The 21763-nt window shown below is 42.7% G+C and overlaps 1 protein-coding gene across 1 annotated transcript in view; it reads right to left on the reverse strand.

The window, feature by feature from the left end:
• The window catches only part of IGF2BP3 (insulin like growth factor 2 mRNA binding protein 3), a 174656-nt gene that overhangs the window by 42489 nt on the left and 110404 nt on the right, over positions 1-21763 (reverse strand). The window contains exons 6-10 of the mRNA XM_032773880.2: positions 20909-21193; positions 17370-17504; positions 15955-16077; positions 5018-5153; positions 2085-2216 (exon numbers count right to left, since the gene is read on the reverse strand). Of these exons, the coding sequence (XP_032629771.1) occupies positions 2085-2216; positions 5018-5153; positions 15955-16077; positions 17370-17504; positions 20909-21193 (811 nt within the window). The remainder of the gene's footprint in view (positions 1-2084; positions 2217-5017; positions 5154-15954; positions 16078-17369; positions 17505-20908; positions 21194-21763) is intronic.

Genomic DNA, 21763 nt, shown 5'->3' on the forward strand with positions numbered 1-21763 from the left:
TCGTTTCCAAAACACAAACCATCAGCTCCTACACATGACGTTTTTCTGCAAAGCAATGAAGCCAAGGCTGTGCTTTAGTTTTCAACCAGAGAAAGTATTTTTGGATTAGTTTCATCTTCAATACTAATGAAATTTTTCATGGATGCATTGCTTTTAACAGTAAAACTGTGTGATATAAACACAGCATAGATTGCCTCCCAGGCTCTCTTTTGGAACATTTTCCTGATAAGGCTACTAACATTATACACTATGTTCAGTATAGAATCTCCCTACACTCAGATCTTTCATTCCCATGAACAATGTTATGAGCGTGACATTTATTTTCTCTTTCTTTCAGTGACATTTCCTTGGCTTAATTCTTTGCGAAAAGTATTAAAGAAACCCCTAGTACAATATGTATAGTTATTTAGCCGATCTGAGTGCAATTATTTAATCTAGTTCACAATTTCTTATCTTCTTGTGGATTTGGCTTCACGTACAGCATGCATGGCAAATATAGAGATGAGAGATTTGCTAAGAAAGCCTTCTGCAAAGCAGTAACCAAGCCTTGACTTTGACACGGGGGTGAATATATAGTGCAACCAGTGTCCTGGACACACTGTCTGTTGGCATCCATAGCCAATATGCAGGACTGCATTTTTGCCCATCAAGTGTTGCTCAATATTAATCAATTTAAAAGTTAACTCAAAGGGATTCTCAGTAAAGAAGATGGTAAAAAGTTCTGTCAGGTCTCTGGGCTTTGTAAAGTCTTACCAGTTGCTTGTTCTAATAGTTCATTTTGAAAACCTAGTCATCTTTTACTGAGTTGGTAACCATGGAAGCTAGTGACAGAGGAGTGACAAAAAATTACCTCCTCCCCACCTCCAAAAACTGCAGAGAGTTTGCAGACAAGAACCTTCCCTTGTTAGAATGATTCCTGGAGGGTCCCTGTGATGCAAAATATTGCTATGGAGCAAGCAAACGGTTCCCCTAAGAACATTAAGAAGCAAAGAATTTGAACAAGAGCACACCATGACTCCTCACACTCTCTTTTCAGAGAGCATTATTCTATGCACACACACCTCCCAACAGATTAATCTGTATAAAACATCACCTGTATCCTGTAGAACCTCAGAGTAACCAACACCTCGGGAATGGAGGCCGTTCATAACTCTGAAATGTTTGCAACTCTCAACAAAACATTATGCTGGTTCTTTCAGAAGTTAATAACTGAACACTGACTTAATACAGCTTTGAAAATTCACTATGCAGAAGAAAAATGCTGCTTTCCCTTTTACTTTAGTAGTTTACATTCAACACAGTACTGTTCTGTATTTGCTTTATTTGTTTTTGTTTGTTTCTGCTGCTGCCTGATCGTGTACTTCCGGTTCCAAATGAGGTGTGTGGCTGACTGGTCAGTTCGTAAATCTGAGGTTTCACTGTACTTAGTGTTGTTGTATACCAGTAGGTTTTGTACATACACAAAAATGCTGTATTGAAAGAAATTTGGTTTTGCTACACAAAAATCTAATCTATTATCAAATGTTATATTTTTCTTCATATTAAGAAACCAGATAGGAGGGCTAGGCTTATATAGATTGCTTTATTTCTTGTAACTGTTGACCAAGTGTTTTTCTAACTCATTGAAGAGTGAAGTATAAACTTGCACTTATTTTTCTGCAGGGATATAAAAGAAAATCTCTATCATGTGTTTAGAAAACAGGGTTTCATACTCTTCCAAATCTCACTTGTTTGATTTCACTGACAAATTCATCACTGATAATTTTACACAACAGTCACTGAGTGTTTGTACTCTTCTGCAACCACCTTAGATAATTTTCATTTGGAAACAGGATAAACAAGCCAAGCTGAAAGCATTCAGCAAACAAACCCTGCACATTACATCAAGTAAAAACACAAGAGAACTGTGCTACCAATATACTGTTGCCAGAACACTGACATACCTGGGTCTTTGCCAAGATTTCTTTTTTTCAAGCTTTGACTACCATCACCTTATAGTTACAGTTACCCTTCAGCAGTAGTCAAACTTTGACAGCACTCTTTTTTGCCAATATAATATAGCCAAAAGAAAGAAAACTTCTTACCCCAAATGGTGGATATGAAGTAGCAGCGGCAGCAGAGGCAACACCCACTGTGGGAGGTGGTATTCCTGAAGAAGAAGGTGGGAACAGACCCAAGGCATTCAGATTTAATCCAGGAATTAAATGTGCTTGAAGCTGCAACGGTAGAAGAATTATTTAACTTTACAATGTAAATTATTAAACTTAGTCAAAATCCTAGTTGGAACAAGGTAATAGCCTCTTTTGTAAAGATGCTAATGTTTTATTTTAAATCTACATTCTTGAGGATTCAGATTTCAGACCTATAACCCAGACAACTCACTTAGGCCAACAAGGTAAAAAGCTTGGCTCTAACGTGACAGTCAGTGAGGTGTCTCTCATTACAACTTTATTTTTCAATGAAGTGGCCCACAAGATTGGAGAAAAGAAATCCAAGTGACAGGCAGACCTTTAGACCGCATGCCTAGAATGAGGTTTAGTACAAAAACAAAAACCCACTTGATTTTGTGATAGAAAGTCAACAATCCTTTAGAAACAGAGCGGCTCCACCCATAACCACTAATTCTCCTTACCTCCCACACTGCTAAAACTTTAAGTGGACTGCAGAGTGTTTAGTGTGAAATTCCCCCACAGTGCTCACAGGGTGAGCATTAACTATATAGAAACTGCATGTCACTTATTAGATCAGTGGTTCTCAAGCTATTTACCACTGTGGGCCACATCCACACAATATACATCTCTACCTCGATATCACATTTTCCTTGAGAGCCAAAAAATCTTACCGCGTTATAGGTGAAACTGCATTATATCAAACTTGCTTTAATCCACTGGACTGCATAGCCCCACCCTCCCGGAGCACTGCTTTACCACATTATATCCGAATTCGTGTTATATCAGATCGTGTTGTATCTGGGTACAGGTGTATATACTACCTGTATGGCCCTGAGGATATCACATGGGCCGCAGCTGTTTGCTGATCGGGCTGCAAGCAGCCCACGGGTTCAGAACCACTGGACTAGACTGTTCTTGGGCAATTTGACCATGCCTAATTACTAGGAGGCGTTGTAACATTCTAACACACTCCAGAATCTTCAGTTAAGCTCCAGTTACTCCCCTCCTCCCCCGCCAAGTTATTTCCCTGCAATACAATTTGACATATTAAACTTGTTACAGCTGGGACAGAGACCCCATTTAACACCATCACTAGAAACAAACTGTAGGACATGAGCTGCTAGGAATTCCTTTATTGCCAAAGACCAAGCTAAAACTGCAGCTACAGGGCAACAAACTACCTTGGAATGACTAGTCAAATCCATCCAATAAAGCATTAGGAAAAAAAACCCAACATACTTCCCACCCACTGCGAAGGTGGTGAAGAACAGCCCTGGTATTTCTGATCAGACTGGACAATCAGGAAACATTGGCAACTGAAAGATATTTCCCACTTGACATCCAGAACAGAATGTTTTAGTTAAGTGTTGATATATATCTGAATTTTTCATAGAATCATAAAAACGTAGGGCTAGACGGGATCTCAAGAGGTCATCTAGTCCAGCCCCATGCATTGAAGCAGGAACAATTACACCTAGATCAACCCTGATAGGAGTTCATCCAATCTGATCTTAAAAACCTCCAATGACGGGGATTCAACAACCTCCCTTGGAAGCCTATTCTAGTATTATCTATCTTTAGAGTTAAAACGTTTTTTCCTAATAGCTAACCTAAATCTCCCTTGCTGCAGATTAAGCAGATAACTTCTTATCCTACTTTCAGCGGATATGGAGAACAATTGACCACCATTTTCTTTGTAACAGCCTTAATATATTGTTTCAGTATCTTTCCAGGTACTGAAGTTAAGCTAACATTTAAAATTCCCCAGGTCTTCTTTGTTGCCTTTTTAAAAGATAGGTATTATATTTGACCTTCTCCAGTCCTCTGGGACCCTCACCTGCCCTCCATGAGTTCTCAAAGATAAATCGCTAGTGATTCTGAGATTGCTTGAGTTAATTCTTTAAGCACACTGAGATGAATTTCATCAGATCCTGCCGACTTGAACAGATCTAACTTGTCAAAATACTTTTGAACCTTTTCTATCCCTATTCTGGCTTGTGTTCTTTCCCCCTTCTTTTTACTATTGTGTACAAGCATTTGATTACAATTAACCTTTTCAGTGAAGACTGAAGCAAAATAAGCATTAAACACCCAGCCTTCTTGGTGTCATCCATTATTAGCTCTCATTCCCCATTAAGTAGTGGACCTACACTTTCTTTTGTCTTTCTATTGCTCCTAATAGAACCTCCTGTTGTGTCCTTTTATGTCCCTTGTTAGGGGTAACTCATTTTGCGCCTTACCCTATCTGATTTTCTCCCTACATGCTTGTACTATTCTTTTGTTCTTAAAGTTAGGAATTGGTCCATGTTTCCACGTTTTGGAGGATGGTCTACCCAAGTCTTCTCTGGTCTACCAACCTCTCTAGCTGTGACATGGCCGAATAACAGGGTTATACTTTTTTGCATTAGATAATCAGCAACTATCTTCACAGCCGTACAGTTTCTTTACCTTCCAAATTAAAAAGGACATATTTCTACTCTCAAATTAAAGAGTGAGTCCTATACATGAGAAAATAGGAAACTCATTTACAGATTAAAGTTACCACATAAAAAATTGCTCGTTATGTTAAAAACAAAACAGTATCAGGAAACTAGAAAGCACTTCCTTCAAGTATTTTGTACTACTGTAGCATCAAATGAACATTCATAACACATATAAAAACTCCTTTCCAGTCTCCACAACAAAGGAAGGTACTTTTAAAGTAAAATTATTCTTCATTTCCTTCATCTAAGTCAATTTTCTCAATTTTTCCTACCCAGAAGAGATCCAATATATATAAATATAGACTTAAAGAACATCTCAGAAATAACTTCCAAAAATGACCAAGCCATAAAAAAAAGACTCACATTCATAGCAGCAATATCATTTTCATAGGACTCCCTGATTTTCTTCATTATTTCTTCCTCGGCCTTGGCACAAGTTTCAATACTGCCTTTAACTGTAATGGTCCGTTCAGGATTATAGAGTGTCAAGTCCTGCAGTCTGCAGACAAAACAGAAATCCAATTAATTATTATTCAAACAGGAGATGGTAATCAAAACTTATCAGTTGAGGCTGGAGAATTTTGAAACTGGCAGATTTTCCCTGGAACAATGGAACTTACAAGATCAATTTGCAGCAGAACTCAAACATGATTCTAACAGAATCTGAAAGAATGCTTCCCTCACAAAAGACTGGACTAAAATTAGTGCAATGTGATTCAGTGTCAAATGGTTAAAATTTGCTTGGATGTGTCACAGATTCTAGCAAGGAGAGATTACTCATCTTGGACAGTAACCTGAGATCTTTGAGATGTGTCCCTCTGGGTGCCTCCCATCAGGATATACACCCACCCGTCTGCTCTTGATTGGAGATCTTTGTCAGCAGCGTCTGCAGGTCCACACCTGCGCGCCCCAGACACCTTTGGGCCCGAAAAGGAGGAACAGAATTTGAGAACTCAAATTCCTTCTCAACCACAGAAGTCTAAAGAAAGAGATTCTGAGGCAGAGAGGAAAGAGAGTAGGTAGTTGAGCACCCACAGGGAGACACATCTTGAAAAACTCAAGTTACTGCATAAGGTAAGTAACCTCCTTCTTCGTCAAGTAGTGTCCCTACAGGTGCTCCAGGTCAGGAGACTCTCTGTGCTTCTATCATGGAGGAAAGTGCTGAGGAAGTGGATTCAATATGGACCGTAGACAGTGTCACCAATGGCCATGTCAGTCCTGGAATCAGGCATGAAAGCACAATGCTGGTAAAATGTGTGCAGCGAAGACCAAGTGGCTGCCCTGCAAATGTTTGAGAAGGGTATATTTTTAAGAAGAGCTACAGAGATCAAGAATTATTGCTGAATCTGAGGGGAATGAGGGCTTTGTAACATGACAACATAACCTGGAATCCATTTGGACAATCTTTGGGAGGAGACTGGATGTCCCCTAATTCATTCTGAAACACAGATGAAGAGTCGAGAAGAAACCCAAAAGGGCCTGGTCCTGTCAAGATAAGAAGCAAGAGCTCTTAACATATATTGAGAGTGTGGCTTGGTGTAAAACAGTGGGTAGTAAATCTTTTGATTAATGTGGAATTCAGAAGAGACTTCAGGAAGGAAGCAAGGATGTGGACATCCCCATAGGTTCAAATGGGGATTTCCTCAGAGCACTGAGAACTAAGGAGAGGTCCCATGGCAGACTTGGCTTCTTGACAGGAAGGAAGAGGTTGAACAGGCCTTTGATAAATCTTGCAGTGGTAGGGTAAACGAAGACTGAACACTTCTACAAGGAGCTGTGATGGCAACTAGCTGAACTTTGATGGAGGTTAGCAATAAGCCTGTGGTCTTTAAATTCAGAAGGTAATAAAGGATGTGAGACAAAGAGAACTCAAGAGAAAGCATAGCTTGATGGTTGCACCGAGCCTGGAAGCATTTCCACTTTTAGAGGTAAATTTTCCTGTATTCAGTGTTGTTGTAGCCACATTGGCCTAAGGATATTAGTGAAACACAGCGGGTGAGGAAATCTTTTTTACTGGACCAACTTCTGTTGGTGAGAAAGACAAGCTTTCATATTTACACAGAGCTCTTCTTTAGCTCAAACATTTGTCTCTTTACCAACAAAAGCTGGTCCAATAAAAGACATTACCTCACCCACTTTATTTCTTTGGTAAGTTTTCCTAGCTGTTGGCTCTGATGTTAAGCAGTACCCTTTTAACTTCTGGAGAGCAGATCTCTTCCATACCAGACAGCCACTGAATAGCCACACACAGGCAAAGTGTTGTGAGATTGTGGTAGGTGACCAAACCCAAATCCTGAGTGAGGAGAGTTGGGGATACAGGAAGGCAGAGAGGAGGCTGCAGGGACAAATCAATCAGCTCTACGAACCACACCTGTCTCAGCCATGATGGCCCTATGAGCAAGGGTGGTGAGTTATATGGGCCCATGGTGCCTGGGCTCCAGGAATATTCAGAGCTGGGAGCCAGGCTCCACCAATTTTTGGAAACGGGTCTCTCCCCCAGCCCTGCCTGGAGCATCCCCCAGCCCCCGCCGACCCCCACCCCCATCCACGCATTCATCTCCCCCAGGTCCCGGAGCGTTCCCTGGCTCACACCTGCCACCCCCTGCGCCTCCCCCAGGCTGTCCCTGCCTGATTGAAAGTGGGTGGCTGCCCTGCTGCTCCATGCTGCTCTCCCTTGCCTGCACTGTCAGCTGTTGCTGCCTAAGGCTAGGCTACAGCACAAGAGAGGTGCCGGTGGCAGACTGAAACGGCTGGCTGCTGCACCTGAGGAGGGGGAGAAGGCACACACGATTGGCAGCCCTCCCCCAGCACCCACTGGGAGGTGACGCCGAGGGGGCTTCCATCTGGGAAACGTCTTGGAGTGGATCTTACTCACCTGAGCAGTTGCTGGGGTTTTGGTGAGTGTCTGACTCTCTGATCCGCTCCCTATCCCCAACTCCTGCCCAACACTGGGCAAGGAGCAGCCCCATTCCCCACCCCCAGTGGGCCTATGGTGAGGGGCAGCAGCAGGGGAGGACACCAAACGTGATGGCAGCCCCCCCTCCACGGGCCCTAGGAGCACGTGCAGTGACAGTGCTGAGAGCGCGAGGTGTGTGCGCTGACCGGGGGGGGGGGGCGCCCTCCCCCAGAGCTTGCTGCTGCCAGCGGGGAGAGGGTTTGAGGGAGTCCTCCCCTCTGGCCCTAGCACCGGGGCAGCTTGTCTGCACCCCAAGCTCCTCATCCCTGGCCCTGCGCCATCTCAGAACCCACACCTCCAGCCAGAACCCTCACCCCCACCCTCAGTCCCAGCCTTCAGCCCCCTCCTGCACTGTGAACCTCTCATTCCCAGCCCCACCCCAGAGCTCTCACCTGAGGAAAAAACATGCAACTTAAATTTGGCAGTCAGTTTGGGTATGATCATGTTTAGCACAATACTTGATTATTTTACACCCTTTAAAATATATAATTGGTTGTATACGGGCACAACAAAATATAATGTATTAAAGCAGGCAAGTGCTGCTTCTGACTTTCCACTTTTAATTGGCCCTTGTGATCTTGTAGCGCCAGTGCAGTAAAAAAAAGGATAACTCATCAAGTGACAGTCTGAGTTCGACACCAAGCTTTCAAACTGAAGTTATGTGAAAGAAAAGATGCGGCAAATCTACAAGTCTCTCCCCCAGCCCTGCCTGGAGTGTCTCCCAGCCCCCCGCCCACGCATGCATCTTCCCCAGGCTCTGGAGTGTCCCCTGACCCCCGGTCCTCATCAAGGAGTTTTCAGCAATCTTGGCTATCAAGATTTATGTGGTTGGAGTACAACAGCGAATTAGACAGAGCTTTTTGCTCAGTCTCCAAAAACTGTTCTGAAAAGAAGATCTTAATATTTTCTACGAAGGCTGAACCAACATTTATTTCGCCCAGATTTCAAGATTGGAGACATGCGTTGCGTGGTTTTACATCACACGAAAAATCGTCCTGTCACAAGAAAGTGGTAACGAAGTATGCTGCTCTGCAATCGCAGGTAAATGTTTCTGCACTGATGTTGGCCAGTTACAGAAAAGAATCGCAATCAGCTAGGAATGCACTACCCAACATTTTTAACGGTGTTCAGTACCTAGCTCAACAAGGCATAGCATTACATGGACATAATGAGAGTGATTCAAATTTGATGCAGCTCTTGTTGCTATGTAGTACAGATTCAGAGGAACTGAGACAGTGGCTTAGTCGCACAAAATACAAGTGGCTGTCACATGAGGTTACCAAAATAATCGCAATGATGGCGCTAAAACAAATTGTGCAAAAGATAAATGCTTCAAAGTTTTATGCCATTGTAATGGATTAGACTTATAATTTGTCAAGAAAAGAACAAGTAAGTTTTTCTTTAAGGTTCTTTTCTTGTGAAGACTGGGAGATTTATGAGGAGTTTATTGGGTTTTACCAAACTGACGCAACGGAACCAATCATTTCAGGAACCAATCATCCAGGTAAGGAAAGATGATGATGCTCATCTGGAAAAGATAAGCTACTGCAATTGAGAGAACTTTGGTGAAGACTCTTGAGGCGGCGCAGAGGTCGAAGGGCAGGATGTGACACGGGTACTGGTCCCTGCCACCATAAAATGTAAAAATCGTTTGTGCGAGAGATGGATGACAAGAAAATAAGCATCCTGAAGGTCAAGGGAAACAAGGCAACCTCCTGGATCCAAAGAGGGAATTATTGTTGCTAGAGTCACCATTCTGAACCACTGGGAGCAGATTAATGTGTTTAAGGTCCTGAGATCCAGAATTGGTCTCCACTCACCGTTTGTCTATTGAATTCCCCAATAATGTCCCATGGGACAGATTTGATCGTGCCCAGCTAAAAGGAACTGTATCTTTCATAAGAGATCTTTCTGAGCGAGTTCCTTGAAGACAGATGGGAGAGAGGAGGTGGAAAGGAGTTGAACTGATGGAATAGCCTGTAGAAATCACTTCCAGGATCCATCTGAGGTAATGGACTCCATCCCCCCCATAAGGGTAGGACGGGAACAAATGTAACTTAGGATCCAAAGTAAGAGGTAATTTGTGATCCTTGATCAATGGGTCAAAACGGACATTTTGAAGACGTTACTAGCTGGGAGAGGGCTGTTTCTTAGGGAATCTGGGCTTCCTCATGGAGTTCAGCCGGTCTTGTGGGCTGGTACAGTGGACAAGGTCACTGAGTTGCCCTGCTCTGTTTTCTTTTCATCACAGATTTATAGATGCTCAAAGATCACAGTGTCATCAGGACGGCTTTGAGTGAATGGTGGGCCCCATCCATGGCATCTCTAACCAACTTGAGGCTTTTGAAAAGAAGGTGCTTGACCATATTTTGTATCTCCTGGGGGAGGCCAGAAGATTGCAGCCAGGAAGCTCAGCACATGACTAATCATAGCCACAAAACATGCAGCTGTTTTAGCAGCATCTAGCGAGGCCTGGAAAGATGCCTTGGCAACTGGCTGTCCCTCTCTAATGAGGGCCTGAAACTGTTCTCTCTGCTTCTGAGTCAGGTGTTCAATAAAGATGAAAACTTTGACTATAGACTGTGAAGTCACACTTTGCTATTGGTGCTTGATAACTGGCCACTCTGAACTGCAACTAGGCCAAGGAGTATTTCTGCCAAGAAGTTCCGATTATTTCAACCGCTTACACTGGTCTATAATTTTTGAGAAGTCGTCTGCTTCAGAGATAAAATGTGGTATTTATTATGTATTTTGATGTGCTGAATTCAAATATGACAATTAAAACAACTGATTGGCTACTGTTTCTAAGATATTTAAGTTTTTACATTTTATGTCTATGTATATTGTGTAGATAGTAGAGTTTTAATCATAAATTGTAAACCTAGGTCTTTTCATGTGTTTATGGTTGCTTTACATGATAATATTTCACCTGTCCTGTTTATGTAACACTTTAAAAATCAGCAAAAGGGTTATATAAATAAAATTTATTATGAAACAAAAGGCAAAAAACTATTATGTACATAGTTTAGTCCTATTCAGTGTCTACTCGGCGCTTCTTGGCTTGTCTCTTGTATTCATTAAATGGAGCATCTCTTGTCACTGTCCAGCAATAGTCTGCAAGCATTGATGGGCTCCATTTGCCCTGATAGCGTTTCTCCATTGTTGCAATGTCCTGGTGAAATCGCTCGCCGTGCTCGTCGCTCACTGCTCCGCAGTTCGGTGGAAAAAAATCTAGATGAGAGTGCAAAAAATGTATCTTTAGTGACATGTTGCAACCAAGGCTTTTGTATGCCTTGAGGAGGTTTTCCACCAACAACCTGTAGTTGTCTGCCTTGTTGTTTCCGAGAAAATTTATTGCCGCTAACTGGAAGGCTTTCCATGCCGTCTTTTCCTTGCCACGCAGTGCATGGTCAAATGCATCATCTCGAAGAAGTTCACGAATCTGAGGACCAACAAAGACACCTTCCTTTATCTTAGCTTCACTTAACCTTGGAAATTTTCCACGGAGGTACTTGAAAGCTGCTTGTGTTTTGTCAATGGCCTTGACAAAGTTCTTCATCAGACCCAGCTTGATGTGTAAGGGTGGTAACAAAATCTTCCTTGATTCAACAAGTGGTGGATGCTGAACACTTTTCCTCCCAGGCTCCAATGACTGTCGGAGTGGCCAATCTTTCTTGATGTAGTGGGAATCTCTTGCATGACTATCCCATTCGCAGAGAAAACAGCAGTACTTTGTGTATCCAGTCTGCAGACCAAGCAAGAGAGCAACAACCTTCAAATCGCCACAAAGCTGCCACTGATGTTGGTCATAGTTTATGCACCTCAAAAGTTGTTTCATGTTGTCATAGGTTTCCTTCATATGGACTGCATGACCAACTGGAATTGATGGCAAAATATTGCCATTATGCAGCAAAACAGCTTTAAGACTCGTCTTCGATGAATCAATGAACAGTCTCCACTCATCTAGATCGTGAACGATGTTGAGGGCTGCCATCACACCATCGATGTTGTTGCAGGCTACAAGATCACCTTCCATGAAGAAGAATGGGACAAGATCCTTTTGACGGTCACGGAACATGGAAACCCTAACATCACCTGCCAGGAGATTCCACTGCTGTAGTCTGGAGCCCAACAGCTAGACTAGAGCCAATCAACAATTTTAAGCATCATTTTCGTTCTCAGTGACCCAGAATTAGTAAAGTTTGACTACATTTATTTCAGAAGCATTTTGGCTGTAGAGCAGTGTTATCAGATAGTGTTGAATGGAACTGGAGTTGCCTGTTCCATTGGTTGGCAGCCTCTACCCCAAAGACTTGGGAGGTGGATGGGAGAAAAAGTACTCTGAGCCTCTAGGAGGGATGTAATACTTTTTGTCAGCTCATTTACATGTGACTGGGAGAGTGGCTGGAGTTTTCCATACCATGCATGCTGGAGTAAACAAATCTTCATTGATGGGCAAGGCAATCCTTGCCTTGAGGAGGTGAATGAAGGATACCCATCCAAAGAACGGTGGATTTTCTGAATCTCCTCTAATGGGATTTGTAAGGCATCAGCCTCACTTTTTATGAGTTCTTGAAAAGCCCGGAAGTCATCAGGGTAAGATGGCAGGGAAGCACAACAGATTCATCGTATGATGAGGAGGATTTGTGGGATGGGGGTGCTTCTTCTCTTCCACTGCTTCCTGTTCTCCTGGAGGTATCTGGGTGGCAGGACCTAGGGCATCAGTTGATGTCTTTGATGTGAGGTCTTTTGGGATGGCACCCTGGAATCTGTGGACTCCATATGGAATCCACAGATTCCAGTAAGACAACTGTGATGATGCATAAGGGAATGGGGCCAAACCTCAAGTTAGTTCTTGCCAGGGTAACCAGGCGTTCTTCCTGCTATGAGCTCCTTCTGCAGCGTGAACCTTTAGGAAGGGAGGTTGGAAGTTGGAGGAACCATGACAGACATCTGTATCCATAAAGTGGGCTAGCGGTATAGGTACTGGTTGTTGGGTCAATACCAAGCTCGAGAAGAGATATGCAATTCCATTGTTATTGAGGTTAGACAGGGAGACTGATGAGGTGGTGTGGAGAATTTTGTAATGGTACCAGCTGGAAGTACCCCTCAGTACCCTCAAACAGTCTGCATGAGGACAGCGTCAATACCGGAGGGTGAGTCACCACTGAAGAAACAGAAGGAAGATAAGCAGTCTCCATGAGATGAGTTGGTACTGGGGAGAAGTATCTCTCAGGACATCTAAATGACAGTGATTTGGGTTCTTTGAGGATTCAGAGGTTCCCATGAAATAGAAGCCTGGATGATACTGGGGACCCTGGATATGGTTCCTCAGGAATAAAAATATCGGGCAGTCCTGGAGACTGCACTGAAATAAGCATGATATGCTTTTCACCTTAGGCTACAGACAACAGTACAGATAAAGACTTTACCTTGGTTCTGGCTTTTGGAGGCACTAAGTCAGGAACTGGGATGTTGGTCCCGCTCTAGACGCTTTCTCAGTATACAACCTAGTCTCCAAAGTTTGTACCATGGTTGCAGTATCAGAGGGACTGGGAGACTCTGCAATGCCCACGCTGAGATACGAGATACCAGAGACCCAGGATGCGACTTTCCCTTTCTCCTTTTCTCAGTCTGGAGAATGCAGTCTTTTCTTCTTGGAAGGGCTGGGGAGTCCTCAGGGACTGCTGAACCAGAGGTGGTCGGTGCAACAGATGTACAGGGGTAACTTGGCTCCTGTGGGTCTCAGGGAGCCCTCCATAAATAGGAGTTCAAGTCTGTCCTCCCTCCATTTTTTAGATCTGTTTTTAAATCTGAAAAATTACATTTACAGAGAATGCGGGTTTCTCCCAAGCAGCGAAGGCAGCTTGAATGTCTGTTGCTGAGGGGAAAGGACCTGCGACAGGTCTAGCAGGGTATGAAGCCCAGAGTCTTGGGTATAAACCTGCACTCAAGGCCATGGATACCCAACCTAGAGGCCCAAAGGGCAAACAAGGACCAGGGAAGGGGAGAAACTCCCTCAAAGGACAAAATTTGCTAATAGAAAAAATTAATAACTAAAAACTAAAAGAGAAGTTATAAAGAAAGCAAGGCGTAGCAAGCCACAAGGCACAACGCTGCAATGCTCAGTCTCAAGACACAGACAGTTGAAAAGGCACTGGAGTGGTGACAGGTCAGCCCCTCCCTAGAAACCCTTTTTTAGGCACAGGGGTGTCTGGGGTGCAGGCACATACACCACTGACAAAAATTTCAGACGAAACGTGCACAGGTGCACACACAGTCTGGCATGGAGCGCTCATAGGGACACTATTTGAAGAATTATCCCTTCTTTGCCACCACTAAAACTGCTGTCAGGGGAATCCAAACCCATGTGCTTTGGATCCCAAGGGTGTTTCAAGCCTCTGGAGTCTGAACAAAGTCCAGCCACTACTTCAATCTTAAGGTCCCTAGGCTTAACGCTCAGGGCACAGACCTTTTATCCGGCACCCTCACCTGAGCGTCGGAACCCTCTTTCCAGCCCCTGGGCATAGTGCTGATTCTTCAGACTCTTCGGTACTTAAAGACACCCCTCACCTAGAACTCCACCCAAAAGGTGCAAACTTTCTGGTTTACAGTTTAAATGTCCTAAGGGACAAGCAGCAGCAGCAGGTGTGAAGTAGTCAGACACAGTCCAGTCTAACATCTGTATGCTCTTTACTTAACAGATAAAGCACAAGAGAGTACAGTATTATATAAAACAATAAGACACCATAAATGCAATGTCCCTCACTAGCTCACCAGTCCCTGGGGGGAATCATCTCTGTTCTGTCAGACAGGGTCCTCTGCCTCCTAGCCCCCACAGCAACTTCTCTCATCTCAATCTGGGGCAAACTGGTTTTCACTCCCAATTCTGTCCTGAGGGTCTCCAGAAGGACTCTATAACAGTCACAAGCATCTTTTTGTTCTGCCTTCTGGTAATTTTCCCTGCTCTCAAACATTTTGCCCATGTTACAAAAACTATCAGGTTCTTTCTTTCATCTCCACGACTGTTTTCCAGTTCTCCTTCTTTACAGAAATTCTTATTTTCTCTACGGAAAAGGATAAATGGACACAAATCAGATATTAGGAATGGCAATATACAAAAACTTGTAGGAGAGCACTTCAACCTCCCTGGCCACACTACAGAAGACCTTAAGGTGGCCATCCTGCAGCAAAAAACTTCAGGACCAGACTTCAAAGAGAAACTGCTGAGCTTCAATTCATCTGCAAATTTGACACCATCAGCTCAGGGTTGAACAAAGACTGTGAATGGCTTGCCAACTACAGAACCAGTTTCTCCTCCCTTGGTTTTCACACCTCAACTGCTAGAACAGGGCCTCATCCTCCCTGATTGAACTAACCTCGTTATCTCTAGCTTGCTTGCTAGCATATATATACCTGCCCCTGGAAATTTCCACTACATTCATCTGACGAAGTGGGTATTCACCCACGAAAGCTCATGATCCAAAACGTCTGTTAGTCTATAAGGTGCCACAGGATTCTCTGCTGCTTTTATAGAAATTCTTATTGACTTTCTTACTTTCCTCTTTCCCTTTTTCTCCCTTTTGTATTACACTTCTTGTTTCCCCTTCCTTCGTCCAGTTTCCTAACTCACTTCCCTCTTGTCCCTTCTCTTTTGGTGTGTTCACTCCTTTACTGCTCTCACTTCCCCAAACTTTATTCAGGAGAAGAAGTCCATGCTCCTCTCACCCACATGTAGCTCCATGACAGAGCAGTATTCAGACATTTCCGCTCACTACAGCAGTCACTTCCACCCATGGGCGAGGACTAGCTAAGCGCAGAAAGAGTTCCTGCCTAGACATTTGTCTAAATGAACAATAGATTGGTTACCCCACTGCAGTTTAGCTGTTAGAGGCTGAAGCAGAAAGGGACCTGACCCAAACAGAAAAACTACTACCTAAAATACTACTATTCTCGTCTTATTTATTCACTTGCTTTTCTCCTTTCCCTGGTTCCAAAGCCCAGCCGATACAGAAGAGTAAACCATGTTATTTCAACTCATTCTATATATACTTCAAAACTAGTCCAGTTATAAAACATGCTTGCCTGTCTAGCATAGAACAGTTTCAAGACAACATTTTATAAACATGGATTAAACTAGCTAGAATACTATTTTTAGATCAGCCCTGACCTAGACTATTTTTAGACAAGTCGAGAAGCGTTTAAATTCAGCTAAAACAACAGTTTAAGTCCCAGCATGGATGGAGGTCTGAATGGTTGGTACCCCATCCTTTACATAATGGACAAAGCCCAAGGAACTATTTCTGAGCACAGCACTTCAAGGTTTAGGCCACCGAACACTTACGGAGATATTGTGATTTTAGTATCTGTGTCCTGTTCAATTTTCTTTAGGTTTCTTCCTTCTTTGCCAATAAGACGGCCAACAAAATTGTTATGTGCTAGTATCTTCAAGGGAATTTCTTCTGTACTGTAATAGAAGTAACAGAATTCAGACAAATGGCCAACTATTAAAAAGCAGCTGAAAGAGGCAAGGTTTTAAATGTAATATCACTTGAATGTAAAATCTTAACTGTTTGCTGCAATAACTTATACAGATAAATATTTACTAACAGACATTAAAAGTGAAGGCAGGTCTACACTACAGCCCTATGTAATTACTGCAGTGGCTGAGGTCCACACTACCCTCCTTCTGTCTGTGGCATGCATCTTCACCAAGAGCATTTCCACTGACTGAAGAGGAGCAGTGTGAGGGGCTGAAAGTCAGGGCCAACAGCTGATGTAAGTAACACAATGTCAACACAGACACTGCACTGCCCTAACTGGACTGACATAAGCCCTACGCCTCTTGTGGAGGTGGAGTTATTATGTCGGTGCAGTAGAACACCTGCATCGGCAGGAGCACGGCTGCAGTTTGAACACTGACACTGTTAGGTTGACATAAGCTGCCTTATGTTGACTTAACTGTGTAGAGTAGACCAGATCTAAGCTTTCAAAAATCTAAGTACTTTTCACTGTTCTCTCCATTAGAAGTCCGGGGCTGTTGTCTCAGTAGTGTCCACTATTTAAAAATACTTTGCAGCCAAATTAACCAAACTGTTTTTTTTTGTTTGTTTTTTTAAATAAAGATGACACACCTAGTAGCTACAAACAGCATAATATCTACTTCTGAAATGGAGCTCAACCAAAGCAGTGGGTTAGTATCTTACTATATTAATTTTTCCCTTCTGGAGACCAAAACACAAATTTTGACTTATGTCACTGGCCAATTCTGCTCTCAGCTATAATGGTACTCCCATTCCCATATACCAGTTTAGCTGGAGGCAAAATTGGACCAAATAGCGTACATTATAAAACACCATATAAAATTATAGTTCAGCTACTCAATAAAAGTCAGACTGAAGTAGCAAGCATACTGTTGGTAAGGACTGATGTGCCGCCACAGAGCCTTTTGTGAAAGTTCATACAAAATCTGCACACATTAAAAACTATTAATTGCTTGCGAAAGTTTGAATTTCACTGCAGGTTGCCCCACCAAAACCCCGCCCACAAACAACCAATGTCTGGAAGTGTGTTTTTTAAACTAAGCAAAGAGGGTGGCACTGAAAATAAAATTAAGGTCTTTAAGCCAAAAGTTAAATGCTGTTACTGACACCCAGGAGAAGATTCACCTTCACCTGTTGACAGATAAAGCTAAGAGTACTTCTTTAATGGGACTGGAAAAGGATTTGGAATTGTGCATTCTTTAAACCCTTTACTTACAATTTGGTATCTTGAGCTTCCTTTTGCATGATCTCCATAATAATTTTACAAGCTGTCGAGCAGCCTTCAGGAGTAGAGTGGATAGTAATTGGTTTCTCAGCAGCACCTGCATTTTCTTTACGATGAATATCAATTCTTGAGGAAAGAAAAAACATTAGCTGTAAGCATTTATTCTGTTTTGGATTGATAATTGAGATTATAGATCCACTTTATTTTGAGTTAATATGGATTTTTTAAAAATACCAAAACCAAGGTTTCATTTGGTGAAACATATAAATATAGTTATTAACACCACATAAAACTCAACACTTGTTAAATATTTTCCTTTTAAAAAAGACACACATTCTGGTTTGCTGGATGAAGCTCCACATGTTAGAAAGTGGATGTTCCCTTCTCCATCAGATTCTATCCAATACATATTTTGCCAAGCTTTTTATATAAAATAGAAAAATTACTCTCTCAAGTTATTAAGCATGTGTTGCATTCCACCTGGCTTTCCTATCACAAAATTAGAAAGGAAACAGCTGTGAGGTCACCCAGTCCATCCTCTACAAATGAATAATTCCTCCCAACAGTCCAATGAGTGTTTTGTCTAGCCTGCTTTGTAATGTCCTCAGTGATAGTCTTTGAACAGAAGTGCTGGAAAACTCCATTTTACATCCTACTAATGTTCACATCAGGAATATTGCCCTGGTTTTCAACTCTAAATGTTTCTCTTCTTAGTGTCATCCCATTTCTTCTAGTTATACCTTTGTATCATCCTAAACATCCTCTCTCCCTACTACCGGAGCCCCATTCTGCACCACAAAGAGTAACTCCAATAAAGTTAAGAATTACTCATGGCCTGCAGAGAGACAATAGGGCCTTGAGTGTCTGCACCTTTAAGATACCTGTAGGCTATACACTGCCCTCACCGTTTTCTGAAGTCTAACCACGAGTCAATAACTCCAAACTCCTAAATCATTTATATTGCCTTTTTCTAAACTCCCTCCAGTTTGTCAAACCTTTCTGGATATGGACATTTCATTTTGGTTCATAGTGCAGCATTTTGTGCAAAATCCACAAAACCAATTTCAGGCAGAAGAGGAGGAAGGTGACCTCTCTCTTGTGTATGCCTTCCCAAAGTGACAAAAAAGGCAGAAAGCATCCTGTGAGGTCATATCTGTTTACAGTCAGTGACAGTACTTCTGCTCTCTTCTGCCCTTTTCAGAGATCATGAGTAAGTCTACAATTGTGTCATGCAAATTTTTAGTCTCTCTCTTTTTTTTAAAAAAACACACAGCAGAGGTTCAGGGGAAAAACCCAAGTCACAAAAAAGGTCACAGCATGAGCACATGCATGAGTGTTAGAGAGTGAACCCATCTTGGAGAGCAAGCCAACCCCACATTCGCCCTATAGCAGTGGCTTCTGTTCCACAAATTAGGGAGGTAGGCCCAGCCATGAGTCTCATAATTCTATGCACTAGGTCACAACACCACGTAGGGTTGTCACATCCACCCTTCCATCTCCATCTATGGAGGGATACATGTGCCAAACTTGAATGACACTGCGACCACATGGGCTAGATCACAATGCCCAGAGTGGGAAACCAGGCCCACAGGAGCTGCTACTGCTTTATTATAATGCATGATTACATGAATATCGTGACCTCTGCACCAAAATCATAGCCTTAATCTTTAACATTCCTTAGACAATACCTCCCAAGCCTTTGCTGGTCTGAGAATTGGAAGTCCTAGGGCTCCCCCAACAATTCATTTCCTGTAGTGTTGCGCACTCTTCATTAAACCATCTTTTTAGTCCACCTTCAGTATTTTAAATCCACTTAATAAAAACAGTAACAAGATTTTTAGGCTACTGTAAGCATTTATCTATTAAAGTCTGGTTAAATACTAAATTTGGAAGGTCTGATGTGAAATAACACTCATTTTTGAAATGACACCTCTCCCTATTAAATCATTGACATGATACAATATCTGCAGCCCATCTCCCTCCCCAACCCCAAGAAAATCTGTCCCTCAAGGTTAACACATCAACATACTCCCCCCGATGTGGTTGCACCACTCTAAGCTCTCTAGAGAGCCGCTCTCCCATCGATTTAATTCACCCCCAACAAGCAGCAGTAGTTATGTCAGCAGGAGAAGCTCTCCCGCCAACAGAGCACTATCCACACCAATGCTTGGTCAGTGTAACTTATGTCACTCGGGCGGGTGGCGTCTTCACACCCAAACAACATAAGTGATAGTGTAGACATAGGCCAAGAAACCCCAGGGGAGAGGAACAGGGCAGGCAGACATGAAAACCCAACACACACACACACTTCAGTTAAACAGAACAGCCTTGAGAGCACGCTGGATAGGGCTATAGCTAGTGGGTGCATTACTACTTGAAGACTTGGTTCCACAGACCACCAGAGTGTGCTCTGCAAACCACCAATGGTTCATGGATCCTAGTTCCAGAATCATTGTCTTATAGCCCTTCCAGTCACCAGATAGCTACTCTTTAACAAAGGTGCGTTCTATACATAGAACTTTACCATTAGACTCCTAAGAAGCAACACACCTCTGTAACTGGAGACCATTCTATTAGTACTGTTGGTTTCTCACAGCTCTGAATGAAATTAAATCTGTCAAAGTGAAAGTTCTGAAGAAAAACACACCAAGGACAGAACGTGGCCACTAAACACAGCTTGCTAACTTGTTTGTTACACACAATTCTTTTAGTTTGCCCTTTTACCACATAAGCCAATTATGAAGCATTGCATGTTTTTAGAGTGACCCTAATTGTTACCTTAGTTGGCAAGGCAATACCCTGCAGGGGCTGTCGCAACAAAAAATACAAACACCAAATATCCAAAATGACACCTCCAGGAGAGCAGAAATGTAACAGACAAATCACTTAGCTTAGTCTATACTTCAAAAGGTTTTGCCAGTATAGTTATAATGGTATAGTTATACCAAAAATACCTTTCTAGTAGAGCTGCTGCTTATGCCATTTCCCCAAATGAAACATGCTATACCAACAGAAGGACTTCATTGCTGGTATAACTGCATCTACACTAAGATTCTGTTCCAGTGTAAGTGTCGTTAAAAGAACGCTAGCTGACAATATTATACCAACAAAAGTTTCTAGTGTACATCTGGCCCAAGCATTCCAGAAAGAGGAGACAAGACATGATACATACTTGACAAACTAGTTTCATATGCTTGTCCCAACAGTAAGATGTACTGTGTTCTATTTGTAAAGCCAAGGCTTTCCCAAAAATATCTTGGAAGACATGGAAAGCGGCAATCAATCCCAGAGAACATTTAAGTTTACACATCAGACAAGAGGACATTGATAGAGTAAGATTGGGGGGGGGGGGGGGAAGAGAATGTGCCAGACAGACTGAACTTTTGGCTAGTCCACAAATATACTCACCACTCCATTTGGGGAAAAGGGAAGGGAAAGAACATAGGCTTTTGTTGGGTGTGTAGGGAGAAAGACAAAGACAGCCAAAAGAAAAATTAAAGCCCACAACACAATTCTGTAGAATAACCTACTTGGACTGTGTCTGCTTTGTGATATTTCTGATAGTTGCTCCTTCTTTCCCAATAATGGCTCCTACAAACTGCGTGGGAACCAGCATCCTCAGTGGAACATCCGACTGTGGTTTCTGCCTTGTGGCTGCACCAGGTGACCCTTGCCTTGGAGGACCCCTCTGTCCAAATCCACGTCTCCCCTGTGGATGCTGTTGTGCGGGTGGTTGTGCTGCCATTTCATCTGGGATATACGCAACTTTCAAGGAATAGTTTTCAAGCTGGAATCCGTTTAGTTTTTCTATTGCTCTGTACAGTTGGAAAGGGAAAAAATGAGAATTATACATGGGACCTTATGAAATGAAAAATCATTCAGTTATGGGCTTCTGTTCATTGTAAACTGCATGAATGAAACTAGAGACTGACTCCTACATTAAAAGTTACACACTTAGGCCTTGTCTACACTACAGGAACTACAACAGCATAGTTATGGCACCGTAGCTATGCCACTGTAAACCCCAGAGTGCAGGGACAGACTACAGTGCACTAGAAGTTTCTCCATCACTGTAGGAACTCCACCTCCATGAGCAACAGTACTTAGGTCAACAAAAGCATTCTTCCATCAACCTAGCTGTGTCTACACAGGACTGAGGCTAGCATAGCTACGGCGCTCAGAGGTATGGATTTTTCACACTCCTGGGTGCCACACTTATGTCGACTGCATTTTTAAATGTAGATCAGGCCTTATACAACCCAAGATCTATGATATACAATTACACAGAGAAAGCACTATACACAAACTTACGAATATGCTCTTGCAAAGTTTGAGGGTATGTCTATGCTCTGGAGCCTAAGCCCGCATGGTTATGTCAGCACAGC

Source organism: Chelonoidis abingdonii, chromosome 2 (genome assembly GCF_003597395.2).
Source record: "Chelonoidis abingdonii isolate Lonesome George chromosome 2, CheloAbing_2.0, whole genome shotgun sequence".
NCBI classification, from domain to species: Eukaryota; Metazoa; Chordata; order Testudines; family Testudinidae; genus Chelonoidis; species Chelonoidis abingdonii.